General features: G+C 44.2%; 1 protein-coding gene across 1 annotated transcript; it reads left to right on the forward strand.

Annotated features, from left to right (window-relative positions):
• Positions 1 to 4,490: 4,490 nt before the first annotated feature.
• Positions 4,491 to 9,329, forward strand: LOC116408255. Its single transcript, XM_031895056.1, has 6 exons — positions 4,491 to 5,869; positions 6,662 to 6,676; positions 6,707 to 7,149; positions 7,599 to 7,966; positions 8,284 to 8,534; positions 9,136 to 9,329. The coding sequence occupies exons 1-6, from the start codon at positions 4,534 to 4,536 to the stop codon at positions 9,294 to 9,296; spliced, it is 2,574 nt and encodes an 857-aa protein (XP_031750916.1). The 5' UTR covers positions 4,491 to 4,533; the 3' UTR covers positions 9,297 to 9,329.
• Positions 9,330 to 14,658: the final 5,329 nt, after the last annotated feature.

The following is a 14,658-nucleotide window of genomic DNA, read 5'->3' on the forward strand; positions in this document are numbered from 1 at the left end:
TTTTATGGGTTCCACCTTACGTCTCTGCTGAGTCTATCTGAAGTTCGGTCCCTGCAGCTCAGGACAGACTTTCATTTTTAAATCATAATTTAGATTTTCTTCAGCAAATGATACTGGAGGCCCAACTGAATTATAAGAAACATGCTGATAAGAAACATAGGAAGAGCCCTGAATTTAAGGTTGGTGATCTCGTCTGGTTATCCACTCATAACCTCAAGCTCTCGTGTCCTTCTAAGAAGCTGGGCCAGAGATTTATGGGACCCTTTCCAATCATCAAATGGATCAATCCCGTTGCTTTTAAATTGAGGTTACCCGTTAATCTTTGGGTTCATCCTGTGTTTCATGTTTCTCTATTGAAGAGGGAGAATCCGTTTCCTGGTTGTATTGAGACACCTCCTGAGCTGGTGACTGTGCAGGGTATGGAGGAATTCGAAGTCCAGGCTATCCTTGATTCCAGGTTCAGTAGAGGGCACCTACAATTTTTGGTCCAATGGAAGGGCTATCCACCTGAGGATAATTCCTGAGAGTCCATAACCAATGTCCACGCTCCTTGACTAATTTGGTCCTTCCATAAGAAGTTTCCTGGGAAACCCACTCCGGTGCACATCCAGAGAGGAGGGAGGGGGCAATGTAAGGTACCTGGGCACCTGCAGCATGGTTGTCCACCTGACCGCAAGATGGCGCGTCTTGATGCCGACGCATGCTCATTGCGCTTAAAAAGACACCAGAGGCCTAGAGTCCCTGCGAAGTGATAGTTTCCCTTGTGAAAGATGGTAAGTATTATTTTCTTCTGGATAATTTGTTCTCCTGACCCGGCCTGACCCTCGACTATGAATCTAGCTGCCTGTCCGACCATCCCACCGCCTTTCGATTTTGCTTTTGACGTCTGGTTTGGCAATCCTGCCACTCCTCCACTTGGTTCCAGTCCTGTTCCATCTTCAGTGGCTGTGTTCCTTAGTGGGAGGTGTAGGAGAGGTCCTTCCCCTATGAATTCGTCCAGTGATGCTTCCTTCAGGTTCCTGATATTCAGCCAATTACATCATATTTTGCCTCTAGTGCCAGTACCCCCAGCCCTCCCATTGTACCAGTCAGACTCCTTGCATTAGTAACCCTCCCTAACACTTGTTAGCTTGTAGGACTCTCCCACCAAACCCTTATTATATTAATTTAAGACCCCGGTTCATAATAAATAAGTATAATAAATGAATGCCGTACATAACTTGCTGGCACTATACAAATAAATGTTGATGGTTGATGTAAAACTTATTTGCCCAAGCCAAAATACTCAAACTGTTATTCTGACCGCAGATATTACTAGGCAAAAAACACAAACATTGATTTTAGTGATTTTTTTTTATTTTTAGCATTTCACATTGTTCTTTGTTACTTGTCTTTGCTAATGGACATTTTGTCTGCTGTATTTCAATTTGGCTTCCTCTGTACCCCACATAGTTTGGTAAATCTATTCATATTGGGCATCAAACTGTTCAGTAGACCCCTGGGGTTCCTATTTAGCGTGTTTTATGTTGATACGGTACAAAATGTGGGGGTACATAATGGGGTAAAATGCAAGCTTTGTGACACAGAAACGTCATAAAAACCGTTCTGTTTAGCATAGCTTTGTAGTTTGGTAGTTTGCAGTAGAAAGTTGCATTTACCCATTTTTGTTTTATCAGAATGTGTAATTTCAGAAAATATATGGTTTTCTAGGGTCTCCGTACTGTTAGGGGGTCTTATGGCACATAATACACATGCCGGGTGCAAAAATTGCATGAGCTGGAGCGTCTTATCTGAAAATTCATATACACTGTTTTTATTTGGGTGCCCCTGTACCCCACATAGTTTGGTAAATCTATGCATATAGGGCATCAAACTGTTCAGTAGACCCCTGGCGTTCATATTTAGAATGTTTTATGTTGATATGGTACAAAATGTGGTAAAATTTGTGACGATTTTCAGAAATGTCATAACAACAATTCTGTTTAGCATAGATTTGTAGTTTGGTAGTTTGCAGTAGAAATATGTATTTACCCATTTTTGTTTTGTCTGAATGTGTCTTTTCGGAAAATATATAGTTTTCTAGGGTCTTCATACTGTTAGGGGGTCTTATGGCACATGCCAGTAGCTTATATTGCAGCAAATACACTTTGTATGCACTAACTTCCTTTTGGGGTCTCTAAATGCCAGATACATAGGTGATCCTATGCACAATGGGCATCAAACTGTTCAGCGGACCCTTGGCTTTTATATTTAGGGTGTGTTCTTTTGGTACCTAATGTTATGTGGGAGATAAGATGCTTGAAATTGGAAGGTTTGATGTGATTTTCAGGTATTTCATCAAAACCGGAAAGAATTGTGACTCTGTAGTTTGGAGTAGAAAGACATGGATACCAATTTTGAATTTACCTGAATGTGCACTTTCCACAAATATATGGTTTTGGGGGGTCAATGAATTTTTTTGTGTTTTTACCCCACAAAAATGCAGTTAATTTTGAGATCTTCGGAGCAATTTGTATGTACTAACTTCCTTTTGGGGTCTCTAAATTCCTGATACTTTAGTAATCCTATGCACAATGGGCATCAAACTGTTCAGGGGACCCTTGGCTTTCATATTTAGGGTGTGTTTTCTTGGTACCTAATGCTATGTGGGCGATAAGGTGCTTGAAAGTGGAAGATTAATTTTTGATAGAAACTGCTAAATTCAGTAAAGCTTTGCTGCTTGGTACTTAGGAGTTGGAAGATATAGTTACCCATTTCGGATTCAGCAGAATGTGTATTTTTCAAAAATATATGGTTTCCTGGGGTAAACCTAATTTTCCAGGATTTTTGGCTTTGGAATCTAAAGTATGCCGTATTCTGCTGTAATGCTTGGAAAATGTGGCAATTTACTGCTGGGAGTTTGTGATCTATAGAAATCACAAATCTCAATAAAACTATACATATCAGGTACAGGTATCGGACCCCTTATCCGGAAACCTGTTATCCAGAAAGCTCCGAATTACGGAATGCCCGTCTCCCATAGACTCCATTTTAATCAAATAATTCAGAATTTTAAAACTGATTTCCTTTTTCTATGTAGAAATAAAACAGAACCTTGTAATTGATCCCAACTAAGATATAATTAATCCTTATTGGATGCAAAACAATCCTATTGGGTTTAATTAATGTTTTATTGATTTTTTAGTAGACTTAAGGTATTGAGATCCAAATTACGGAAAGACCCCTTATCCGGAATACCCTTGGTCCCGAGCATTCTGGATAATGGGTCCTATACCTGTATTGGCACGTTCGGGAGACATGAGGCTTTCCCAATCAGTTGAATTTTGTCCATAAAATAAAATTCTGGTTTCTGGTATAAATTCCTATATCATGAAAAATAGCATTTTTTCCTTTTTTTTGTATTTCAAGCTCTAAATCTTCTTCCAGAAGTGGAAATACACAAAAACAGATTTGGAAAGCTCAGGTTCTCCTGAAAAAAACAATATATAGTTTGCCTACCTAAACTTAACCCCGCCCCCAGGAAAAGCCCCTAAATTGAGAGAGCACAGAATGTTTACAAAACGTCTGGCACTGAGGGGAACTGAAATGTGAAATTCTGCTGGCACTTAAAGGGTTAATGCTCCTGTGGTCTCAGCTACATTGGGGGAGGGCTGGAAGGCAGGAATAGCCCTCATTGGGAGAAGGAGCTGGGGGGTTGGTCTCTATGCCCCCAAGCAAAGTCCACCGAATGCAGCATCTAATGTGAATAATATTCCCTTTAGTTTCTTCCTTATAGTCAGTGTTATCAGTAAGTGAGAGCAGATAAGTAGGGCTGGGTCAGCCATTTACCCATTGAGCAATAAGTACTGTCTCAACCCTTCCAGAGAAAGTCCCCAGAGCACCGAGACCCCCACAATGAGCCCCACACACACTAGGGGGCAGTGTTCTTGCTAAGCTGCTCCCTACACAATACACTATATATATATGGGTGAATGACTGACCCACCCCTACTTATCTGCTCTCACTTACTGATAACACTGACTATAAGGAAGAAACTAAAGGGACTTTAATGCCATAACAGAGATAAGAACATATATAAACTACCCCTGGGGGTGAGCAATGAGAATCATAGCAGAAACCATGGACTTTCACAGAGGAACTGTAAGATGGAACCTTCCCATTGTTCTGCTGCTGCTCAGGCTCCTGGGGGCCAGTAAGTACCCTGATACATCACATACTGAATGTCCGGCATTGTAGCCTCAGATATAACAAGAATTCAGAAAAAAACCTTATTATTCCCCAAAATGTAATGTCAAAGGTTATTGAAATTGCCCTTTTGATCCTTGGTTAGTAACTGAGCCAAAGGCCCTTCTGGATCTAGAGAAGTCTGTGACCCCCATGTGCTGACCTTTGGAGGAGGGGGAGTCCATCTCAGAAGCATTTCATTGATTCAGAGCTGTGGGGGGGTGTATGGTACTGGGGCAATAGGGGCACAATGAATTGGGTTACGAGTGCAAATAGCCAGTTGGTATCACTGCCCCCCTATTCAGTCTGATGGTTCTGCCCAATAACAGCCTCTATTGCTGCAGTGAAATGACAATAATATATATTTCTCTAGATTGTGGGACAGGCCTGACTGTACATCTGTACATTCTGTCGGAATTAAGTGTTTATCTCCCTTTTTCTGGTTCCTCAGGCCAAGCACAGAGACATTTCATCACAGCCTTCATGGAAGGTTATAGTAATCCAACCCTCCAGCTGTATCTGGTCACTTATGGAGAAGCCGCCACGGTCACTGTCACTGTATCAGCCCCAAGTTTCCACCAATCCGTGTCAGTTGGGAGAAACAGCACAGCCCTAGTGAGCCTGGACTCACAGTACATGATTACTGGCACTCAGATCTCTTCCAAGGTTGTGTCGGTAACATCTGATGCCGATATATCTCTAATCGCTTTCCACACAGCCGCTAGCACTGCAGATGCAATGGCCGTTCTTCCAGTAGAAGACCTAGATACTGAGTATTTTATTTTTACCTCAGGTTCAGGGCAACCAAATCAGTTCGCAGTGGCCAATGGTATATACCCCACTGTTCTAGTGACTGTCACAGTCTCAGGATCCATCACATACAATGGGGTACAGTATGGGCACGGCTCGGCTTTCTCATTCAGCCTTGGGTACCAGCAGGTCATTCAGCTACAAAGTCCCACTGACATAACAGGCACGAGAGTGGTGGCCACGTCCCCAGTGGCAGTGTTCAGTGGTAACAAGTGTTTTACTGGTATTAACACTGCCTGTGATGTCCTGCTTGAGCAGATGCACCCTGTAAGGAATTGGGGGACATTCTTTCCTGTGTTCCCATTGGCCACTCATACCAACGATATCATTGATGTGATGGCAGCAAATCCAGATACAATAGTCATTGTTGTAACTTCCCAACAAAGCACCCAGTACCACCTACAGCCGGGATCCCACGAGCGACTTACCTTAGACAGCGCAGCTCTGGTGCACTCCTCAGAACCTGTCATGATTTCATACCTCTTCCAAGATCGGAAAAATGGCCAATACGACCCTTTTGTCACTTCTGTTCCACCAGATCCAAATACGAGGAAATATTACAAATTTGTTACACAGTCTTTCTATTATAACTTCCTATTGGTTGTATCCCAGGCAGCTTCTCCCTCTGAGTTCTACTTGGACCATCAGCCACTTAGTAGCTTTCCCTTAAACCATATGGAGATAAATGGATTCAGAGCCTGGGAAGCCTCTCTGGGGAAAATCGATGGACAACATGAAATATATCATAGTTCTTCTCCATTCACTATCTATGTTTATGGGCTAGAGTATATTGTTTCATATGGATATTCAATGGGCCAAGAAACAACATATCCAGGTAATTACATTCATTTCCTCATTACAATGACAGTTGGACACTGTATATAAAACAGGAGATGCTTTGGAACAGGTGGCAGTTTGTGCCATCACTGGGCTTTTAGTTACAGTTCCCTCCCACAAATAGAGTTATGGCCACATTAGGGGCCACATTTGTTGTGTCCTGGTGGGGTGTAGATTGGGTCGGCACTTAGGTGAGCAGTTGTTAATTATAAGGTGTTCTGGGCAGGGACCTCAGCTCAACTGTGTATAGAAACACCTAGCGTATATGTATTTATTTCCCCAGTCTAAATTATAATAACTGTACCCCTGATTGTGCCTTGTGTGCTTCTGTGGGGCTCTATAAATACATTCATTTGCTAAACTGCTACACAGAACTCCATGAACTAAGGGCCACACAGTCAGTTCTGGAAGCAATGGACTAGGGGCCACACAGTCAGTTCTGGAAGCAATGGACTAGGGGCTACACGGTCAGGGCTGGTAAGGGTAACCATTGGTTATACAGTCTTGGAAGATAAGGGTCCAACACAATTAGCGCTGGAAGGCATGGGCCATTGGGCAAAGATTTAGTGTTGGAAGAGAAATGCCAGTGGCTACACAGTCACTAATGGAAGAGATGGGTCAATGGCTACATAGTCTGTTCAATCTTATTATGAGACTTTAAAAGCTCCTTACTCCCCAGGGGCCCCAAAAGTGACAACTGTTCTTATTTAACATTATGCCTTTAAGATCCCTTAGATCTATATATTTGTAGTAAACTGATGTATAATTTTGTGCCCTAAATGTTTATTAGGTCCATCTATAACAAGTCCTACAGAAGAGCTGGAGATATTAACAAGTCCTACAGAAGAGCCGAAGAGATCAACAAGTCCTACAGAAGAGCCGGAGAGATCAACAAGTCCTACAGAAGAGCCGGAGAGATCAACAAGTCCTACAGAAGAGCCGGAGATATTAACAAATCCTACAGAAGAGCCGGAGAGATCAACAAGTCCTACAGAAGAGCCGGAGAGATCAACAAGTCCTACAGAAGAGCCGGAGAGATCAACAAGTCCTACAGAAGAGCCGGAGAGATCAACAAGTCCTACAGAAGAGCCGGAGAGTCCCCAAGAGTTACACTGTTTCTCTGGTGGAGCCGAGTTCCACCTTCCTCTCAGATTAGTGTCTGAAGCCAAATTAAATGTGTCGGATGTCCATCTCCAAGACCCCCATTGCCTGGGGCTGCAAGAGGGGAACACAATCATCATTAACATCCCATTCAACAGATGTGGGTCCAACGTTCATGTGAGTTTATTGGGAGTAATTCTACTTGTGTTGATATATTTGTCTATACCAGTTGGCGGTTGTGTCAGTAGCACTGAGAGTTGGTGGTTTCGCACTGAACACGGCCTGGGTGTTGGCTACTTTGGCTTATTAGGGTAAGTAACCAATGTATTAGTGCCGCACATACATGTGAGTTGCTGATCAAAAGAAACATTCATGGGATTATGTCACAAGTCCCTTTGGCATTTGGGATGGGGTTTCTGCCATGAAAAACATTTGTTGGCTTCTATACATTGTACCCTAATAAATTAGAATCCAAGTGAATCAGCCCCCCCAGTCACAAGTCTGTGCTATAAATAACTGAGTTACACACGTTACTGACTAGATAGTCACGGGGCCATTGATTCCCAGCACCACCCTTTGTTTCCATGTTTATTGGCCCAAAATGCTAATAATATTTATCTGGACAGATTAAGGATGGAAAGACAGTCTATACAAACACCATCTATGGAACAGTCCCAGGGACCAGTATCCACCGCATTGAAGTCCCAGTGAAGTGTGAAATGGACATGAACGAGACCCTGGGTTTGAGCTTTCACCCCAAAGTTACTGATGTGGTTTCCCAAAGTCACTATAATGTGTCAATGAGATTCTACCAGACTGACGAGTTCACCGACCTGGTTACAACGTTCCCCCATGAGGTTGATCTCCATGGCAGTCTCCATTTGCAGCTGAAAGTAGAGTCCGATGATACCAACCTACAGATACTGGTGGAACAGTGTAAGGCTTCCCCTTCATTAGAGGAGAGAGAGAAGGGTTACAGCATCATCCAGCATGGGTAATTCCCTCTTTCTCTCTTTATGGTACTTTCTGGCCATAGGCTCAGTAGGGGCTGATGTTTAGCAATGCATGGCATCGCAATACTACATTAAGGTGTTGGGACCCTACTGAGCTGTTACTGGGAAATATGGGGCAATTCTAATTGACAAGGTAACTTGCTGGCACATATAAATATGATGATGATGATGATGTACGACACGGGAACACTAAGCTGAAGCCTCAGTACCAGAGGCGCCACCTGAGGTTCTGCTCATTGGGACTTTCAGCCAATCTCTCCAGTTGCCAAAAGCAAATATTCCCTTGTTCCTTTCCCAGGTGCCCCCTGGACTCAACCCTACAGAACCACCCGGTGCCGGATCAGAGGATGAAACAATACAGTTTCCATGTATTTAAATTCAATCCATTCCAGGAGGTCTATCTGTTCTGCAACGTTATCATCTGCGACAATCAGACTGCCCCAAACCGCTGCACCCAAGGCTGTATCACCCGCAGATACCGACGCGATGTCTCCAATGCAAAGCTGGGCTCTGCCCAATTATCCCAGGGGCCCATTGTGCTTAAATCTGGTGAGATCTTTATTTCATATCCATATTTCTTTCATCAGTTTCCCCCAATCAGGAGCAAGGATTTATCCCCCATAATCCCAAGGGCATGTAGCAGTGCAAGGAGCCATTTCCTCCTGTCTCTGAACTAAAATAGGGGCCTTTATACTGATCCCTTGTATTGCTCCAGCCGGGGGGTCTAGGAATGATGCCCCCTGCTGGCAGAAGGAGTCAGAAAAGTAAAGGCAAAAAGAACAATAATAGTGATTAATGTTACAGTGGGTTTATGAAGTAACATGGAGTTGCCAGACCAGGAATGCCATAGTAACCGGTCCCATGTTATTATTTAGGGGCACTAATTCAGTTACCTGTAACTAGTTACTATGGGACATGGGAGCAGGACATCCTGGGGCTAATATTACTATATGAGACCAAAGGAATAGGACTGTGGGGGCAGGTTATACAATAGATACCTGAATAAGGGTTAGGAATCCTGGGCCCTTTATGCTGAGCCATTGCTAATGGGGGGCCATAGCTACAGGGCCATCACAAAGGCAGAGTTTGCCCATTTTGCCCCACTCTGGTGCAGAACTGAAGCCTGAATCTTCTTTCCTCCCTCCCTTAGGGGCCCAACTCCCTAACAGCCAGGCTGGGGGCTCAGTCCCTTCGATGGTGTTGGTGGCCGTGATCATGGCTATGGCCTTCCTCTCAGCGATGGGGCTGATGATTCAGAGGCGTTACTACAGGAGGCCAGGAGACTCCCAGCCACTAATAAGCAGCTACTGAGTCACATGGACAAGATATCAGCCAATGAAAGACTCTGAGTCTGGAAAACTGATTTATATTGGGCTGCATGTATTCCTGTTTTATACAATAAATGTTTGTTATATATCATATATTATTAGTGGGTTCCATTCATTCCAATGTATAAACACTAAGAGACACACATGTGACATGTAACCATAGAAACACTTATGTTTATATCAATTGTCTGTGTTATTGCACCAAGACACCTATATACCCATGTAGAAGTGTTCTCTATATATACAGCATATTGATTTGTTGTTGCCTGTGTAAGCTTATGGTAAATCAGCCCTTCTATTACCACAAACCACACCGTATGTTACCCAGGATGAGACTGTACCCCTCAGGGGGAGCCCTCGCTTTGTATGGAGGCCGGGTAGATATGTGTTGTGTCTCTCAATAAATGGGCGCCAGTGGTTCTTAACATTGAAACAATGAACTGTTTATTTACACAGCCACTTAGGGGTAATTACAGCACAGAGTAGGTAGGTAGTAGCATCTCACAGAATAGGCAGTACTTACAATGAATGGTCACAATAACCCTTTAGCTGCAGGGCACAATGGGTTAACTCCCAGCTTTCAAGTTATGGCTCCCAGTGGAACCTGGGGGGTCACTATCTAACCCTAGGTCTGTACACTGTTACCCCTACTCTGGGCAGTATTATACCCGGGATTATAACCCCTCTGCAAATCCCTGTCAGAGCCAAAATGCTGCTCACTAAATAGAACTGCTTTTCTATCACACCTGAGGGCTGATTCACTTAAGTGCGGTAATTTTTATCTCATGCTTTTTTGCGTTAAAATAGACACGTGAATTAACGCGCAATTCTTGACTGCATCACCGCATGTGTTAATTCGCGCGCAAACGCATGCGTTAATTTTAACGCAATGCGGTAATTAGCGAATTAAAAGAGTACGAACGCATGATTCACAAAAGCACCTAAAGCGTTAAATGAGTTAATTAGCGCGCGAATGTGTGCGTATTTTAGCGCCTGATTGGGGGAGGCATTGGGCAGAGCACATTTTTCATTTTGTAGTGGAAAAAGCTAAAATGGAGTATGCTATGGGGTTTCTGCTTGACAGGGAGGAGGAACGTCAAGACCCCCAGACTTCCCGAGTTATGCGGCCTCGGATTTTGAGGGAAAGGGCCATATAAGGGGGCTTAAGCGAGGATGAAGTGGTCAGGTGCTACAGGCTCAATAGGGCAGCCATATCCAGCCTGTATGATCTGCTTGAGCCTCCCCTGCAGCCACTCACTCGCAGAAGCCGTGCTGTCCCCGGGATGGTCAAATTGCTGTGCTCCCTGCACTTTTTGGCCACTGGAAGTTTCCAGAGGGTTGGGGGGTTTACGGGGGGTGTCACAGCCCACCTTTTTGTGGTGCCTTGGCCAGGTCCTGGGCGCCATCCGCTCGGTGTCTGGGAATTTCATTTCGTTCCCACAACATCGGAATGAGTGGAACACCATGAAAAGGCATTTTTATGGGGTAATTGGCATCCCCATTGTGTTGGGGGCAATTGATTGCACCCATGTGGCATTAAACCCCCCCAAGACAGGGAGCACATATTCTGCAACAGGTAGAGTTACCACTCCCTTAATGTGCAAGTGGTGTGTGATGGCCGTATGAACATCCTGAGCATCGTGTCTGGGTTCCCCGGCTCCTCTCATGGTGCTTACACCCTAAGGCACTTTTTTTTGAAAGTTTTTCTTTATTGATTTTCAAAACAGAAGAATAGTAAAGTAGGAAGTGAAAGAGGATAGGAAAGAGAGAAGACATGCATACATGATAATACTCAGTGGTGGGCATTTGTATTTAAAAAGAGTTTCATTTGTAGCAGTGCCTAACTACTTGTCTGGGGTTGATTGAGTTGTTGGTGGGTTGTGGTATTTGTTCGTGGGTCTGTCAACCAGCGATTCCATATTTTGTCAAACTTGGCAGGGCATCCATGTGCCAGGTAAGTAAGTTTCTGTCTTGGAAGTGTGTCATCCACCAGCTTTATCCAGAATCCCAGAGTGGGTGGTTCTATAGCTTTCCATGTCAACAAAATGGCTTTCTTGGCGTAGTGTAGAAGTTGCTGCAGACATAGTCTATTGCCAGCAGGTAGAGTAAGGCCTTCAGTGTGACCTAGTAGGCAGAATTCAGATGAGCAAATGTTTGGAAGTCCCAATGAGGAGCCAATAAAGGTAAGTATGGTGGTCCAGTAGTGCTGGATTTTAGGACAGTCCCAGAATACGTGGATATAATTGCCCTGGTCTACATTACATTTTACACACACATCTGGGTATCCCTGGTATATTTGTGCCAGCCTGTGGGGGGTTAGGTATACCCTATTGAGAAATTTCACCTGTATATAGTGGTCTCTTGTTGCTATATTGGTTTCTGTTATTTGTTCTAGTATATCTTCCCAGGCTTCATTATCAAGATGGGGGAAGTCCTGGGCCCATTTCAGCCTAATGTGGTTTACGGAGTCAAAGCTCCCTTGCAATAGTATAGCATAGTACCAGCTGAGGGGCTTCAGCAAATTGGGTCTGTGTAAGTATCTCTCAAGGGTATTTTCCATGATATTGGGGGGTTCCCGGGGGAATTGTACCTGGAGCGCATGTTTCAACTGGAGATACCTAAAGAGCATGTGGTTCTGCAGGTTAAACTCCTCCCTTAATTGAGCATATCGCTTAATACCTCCTGCTTCCACCACATCATTTAGGCGCTTTACCCCTGCAGCAGCCCAGAGGTTGTGGGAAGGTTGTGAATTGCGTTAGAGCGTTATTGCCCCAGAGTGGTGTCCATTTGGACCAGCTATTTGCTTTTTGGTGTGTTTCTTTCACCGTTTTAGCAAATACCTGGGTTAGAGTTTTCATGGGTGGGGTTAAGGGGTATATGGACGGTATCCCTCTATATAATTGGTTTGCCAATGCTTCAAATGAAGAGACCACTGCGGCTTCCAGCACCGTAGCCTGGTTGTTGGGGTCTGGGTTAAGCCACCAATTTGCATACACCAGCTGGCTGGCATAGAAGTATAGGAGGAGATTGGGTAGGGCAAGTCCACCTTTTTTGACTGGGGCTTGTAACATTGGTAATTTTATTCTGGGCCGTTCCCCAGCCCAAATAAATTCTCTGACACAGGCTTCTATTTCACTAAACCATTTCTTAGCGGGGAGGATTGGGGCATTGTGAAATAGGTAGAGGAACTTAGGTAGCCATATCATCTTTAGGATATTGATGTGACCCGGCAAGGAAAGTGGTAGAGTGGCCCAGTGGTGTAGTTTAGACCTTAAGGAGTTAAGTGGGGGCAACAGATTTAGCTCTGTATATTTCTTAGGGTCCTTGTGGATTACTATGCCTAGGTATGTGAAGGAGGAGACCCATTGTAGTTGGGGCCCATGCACTGGGTCTCTGACCGCTTCATTGTCTACGGGGAACACCAGAGACTTCACCCAATTAACTCTAAGGCCTGATAGTCCTCCGAACCTTATAACCTCAGTCAGAAGTTCTGTGAGGGATTGCTTGGGGTTGGCCAGATAAATTAACATATCATCCGCATAGAGCGATATTTTTTCCTCAACCCTTTGTAGTTTGAGACCTTGTATGTCTGAGTTGTTGCGGATTTTGATGGCTAGAGGCTCTATAACTAGTGCGAACAAGAAGGGTGACAAGGGGCATCCCTGCCTTGTACCTCGCTTCAGGGGGAACACCTGGGACAGTTCTGAGTTGACCATAATTCTTGCACTGGGTGATTCGTATAGGGTTTTCACCCATCTAATGAATTGACTTCCCAACCCATATTGTGCGAGAAGGGCCCATAGGTAGGACCATTCCACTGTATCAAACGCTTTTTCGGTGTCTAAAGCTACAACCACTCTTTCCCCTGTGACATCGTGTTTAACCCAGATATTTGTGAACAGGCGCCTAATGTTAATGTCAGTGGCTTTACCAGGCATGAAGCCGGTTTGGTCTGGGTGGATTAGGAGTTCTATGACCAGTTTTTGCCAGTTTTTGCCTTTTGAGCTCTACCCGATCCTCTTGCAGGCTCAACATGGTAGTCTCATGTTGCGCTTTCCGTGCCTCGCTGGCCTGCTGGAGGCTTAGCATGTGGCTTAGCATGACTCATGTGTGGCTTGCCGTGCCTGACCTGCATTGTAGGCATTAGTGGCCACACATAAGTCAACATGCATCTGATCCATTTTGCGCATCAGTTCTTTTTGATGCCTAATTAGGGATTTGTGGAACCTATCTTTCTCAGGTTCCTTGGGGGCCATGCTCTCTCCGGTGGGCTGGGTTGGGAGCTGCTGCTGCTGCTGGGGAATGTTGGGCGGCTCCTCATTTGAGAAGAAGGCCACATCGCTGCCACATACATGTGACTCTCTCTCACTTTCCTCCCCACTAAACGTATCCCCTCCAATTGCAGGATCGCACCGTGGGGAGTGGAGCACAGACAAGGAGCGTCCACCTTTTGGAAAAAAGAAAAAAAGACTTTATGATTGTCATTTTTTGTTAAACATGACCAAGTTTATTTTGACCAAAATATTTGTGGACATTGATTCATTCCAAATGAGGCAAAAAGGTAAAATCAAGTTGCTAACATTTACTGTCCAAAAGTACAAGATGAACTGACTGCACCGAACCCAGCAAGGCACACAGCCAATAACACACCTACCTTATTAGCAATACCCTGCACTTCTGTAACTGAAACCCCTGCAATATACACAGACACAATTCACTATTATGCCATTGCACAAGCCTAACACAAAACACAGGTCCAGCCAAATTTGGTAACAAAAATACCTGGAATGGGAGCAGATGACGATTGTCTGCATCTGCTTGTGCCAGGTGGTGTTAAAGATGAATCTATTAGGGAAATTTTTTTTTACATTAATATTAAGTTTCTCTGCAAGAGTAAATACACTTGTATTAATGTCATTACACCTACCTTGGCCGACATTCCTGTCCAAATCAAAGGTGCCGGACACACCGCTCACGCTCTCTGTGTATAGAAAAGGGAGGAGCAGCTCCTCATATTTTGAAAAATGTACTCTCTTTGCAGGCCCACCTCCAGTTCCTGATCTAAAGAAAATATACAAATGGTTTCATTGTGTTGTCTCCAATAAGCAATCCCATAACAGCGCAGTCACTTTTTGTTACTCATTGTTGCCCTTTACTTTCAAGTGTAACAATACTAAGGCTGTCACACAAACCCTAGTAAATTGCTGCAAGTTGCTGCTAAGTGGCCTCGCTAACTCCCACCCCTCTCCCTTATACTCTCTCTGTATTTGTCATGTCTCCAGCACAGCTTCCATCATTTTGCTGTTTATTGTTGCTCATTAGCAGTGAACTCCCTCTGCTGGCTG

Source organism: Xenopus tropicalis, chromosome 1, assembly GCF_000004195.4.
Source record: "Xenopus tropicalis strain Nigerian chromosome 1, UCB_Xtro_10.0, whole genome shotgun sequence".
Lineage (NCBI taxonomy): Eukaryota > Metazoa > Chordata > Amphibia > Anura > Pipidae > Xenopus > Xenopus tropicalis.

What these genes read in the sequence shown, in the direction of transcription:
- LOC116408255 (XM_031895056.1), top strand. Translation starts at nt 4,534, where the DNA reads ATGGTTCTGCCCAATAACAGCCTCTATTGCTGCAGTGAAATGACAATA. An exon ending in GATGTGGGTCCAACGTTCAT is followed by an intron (nt 7,150 to 7,598) that starts GTGAGTTTATTG and finishes TTATCTGGACAG; the next exon opens with ATTAAGGATGGAAAGACAGT. An exon ending in GCCCATTGTGCTTAAATCTG is followed by an intron (nt 8,535 to 9,135) that starts GTGAGATCTTTA and finishes TCCCTCCCTTAG; the next exon opens with GGGCCCAACTCCCTAACAGC.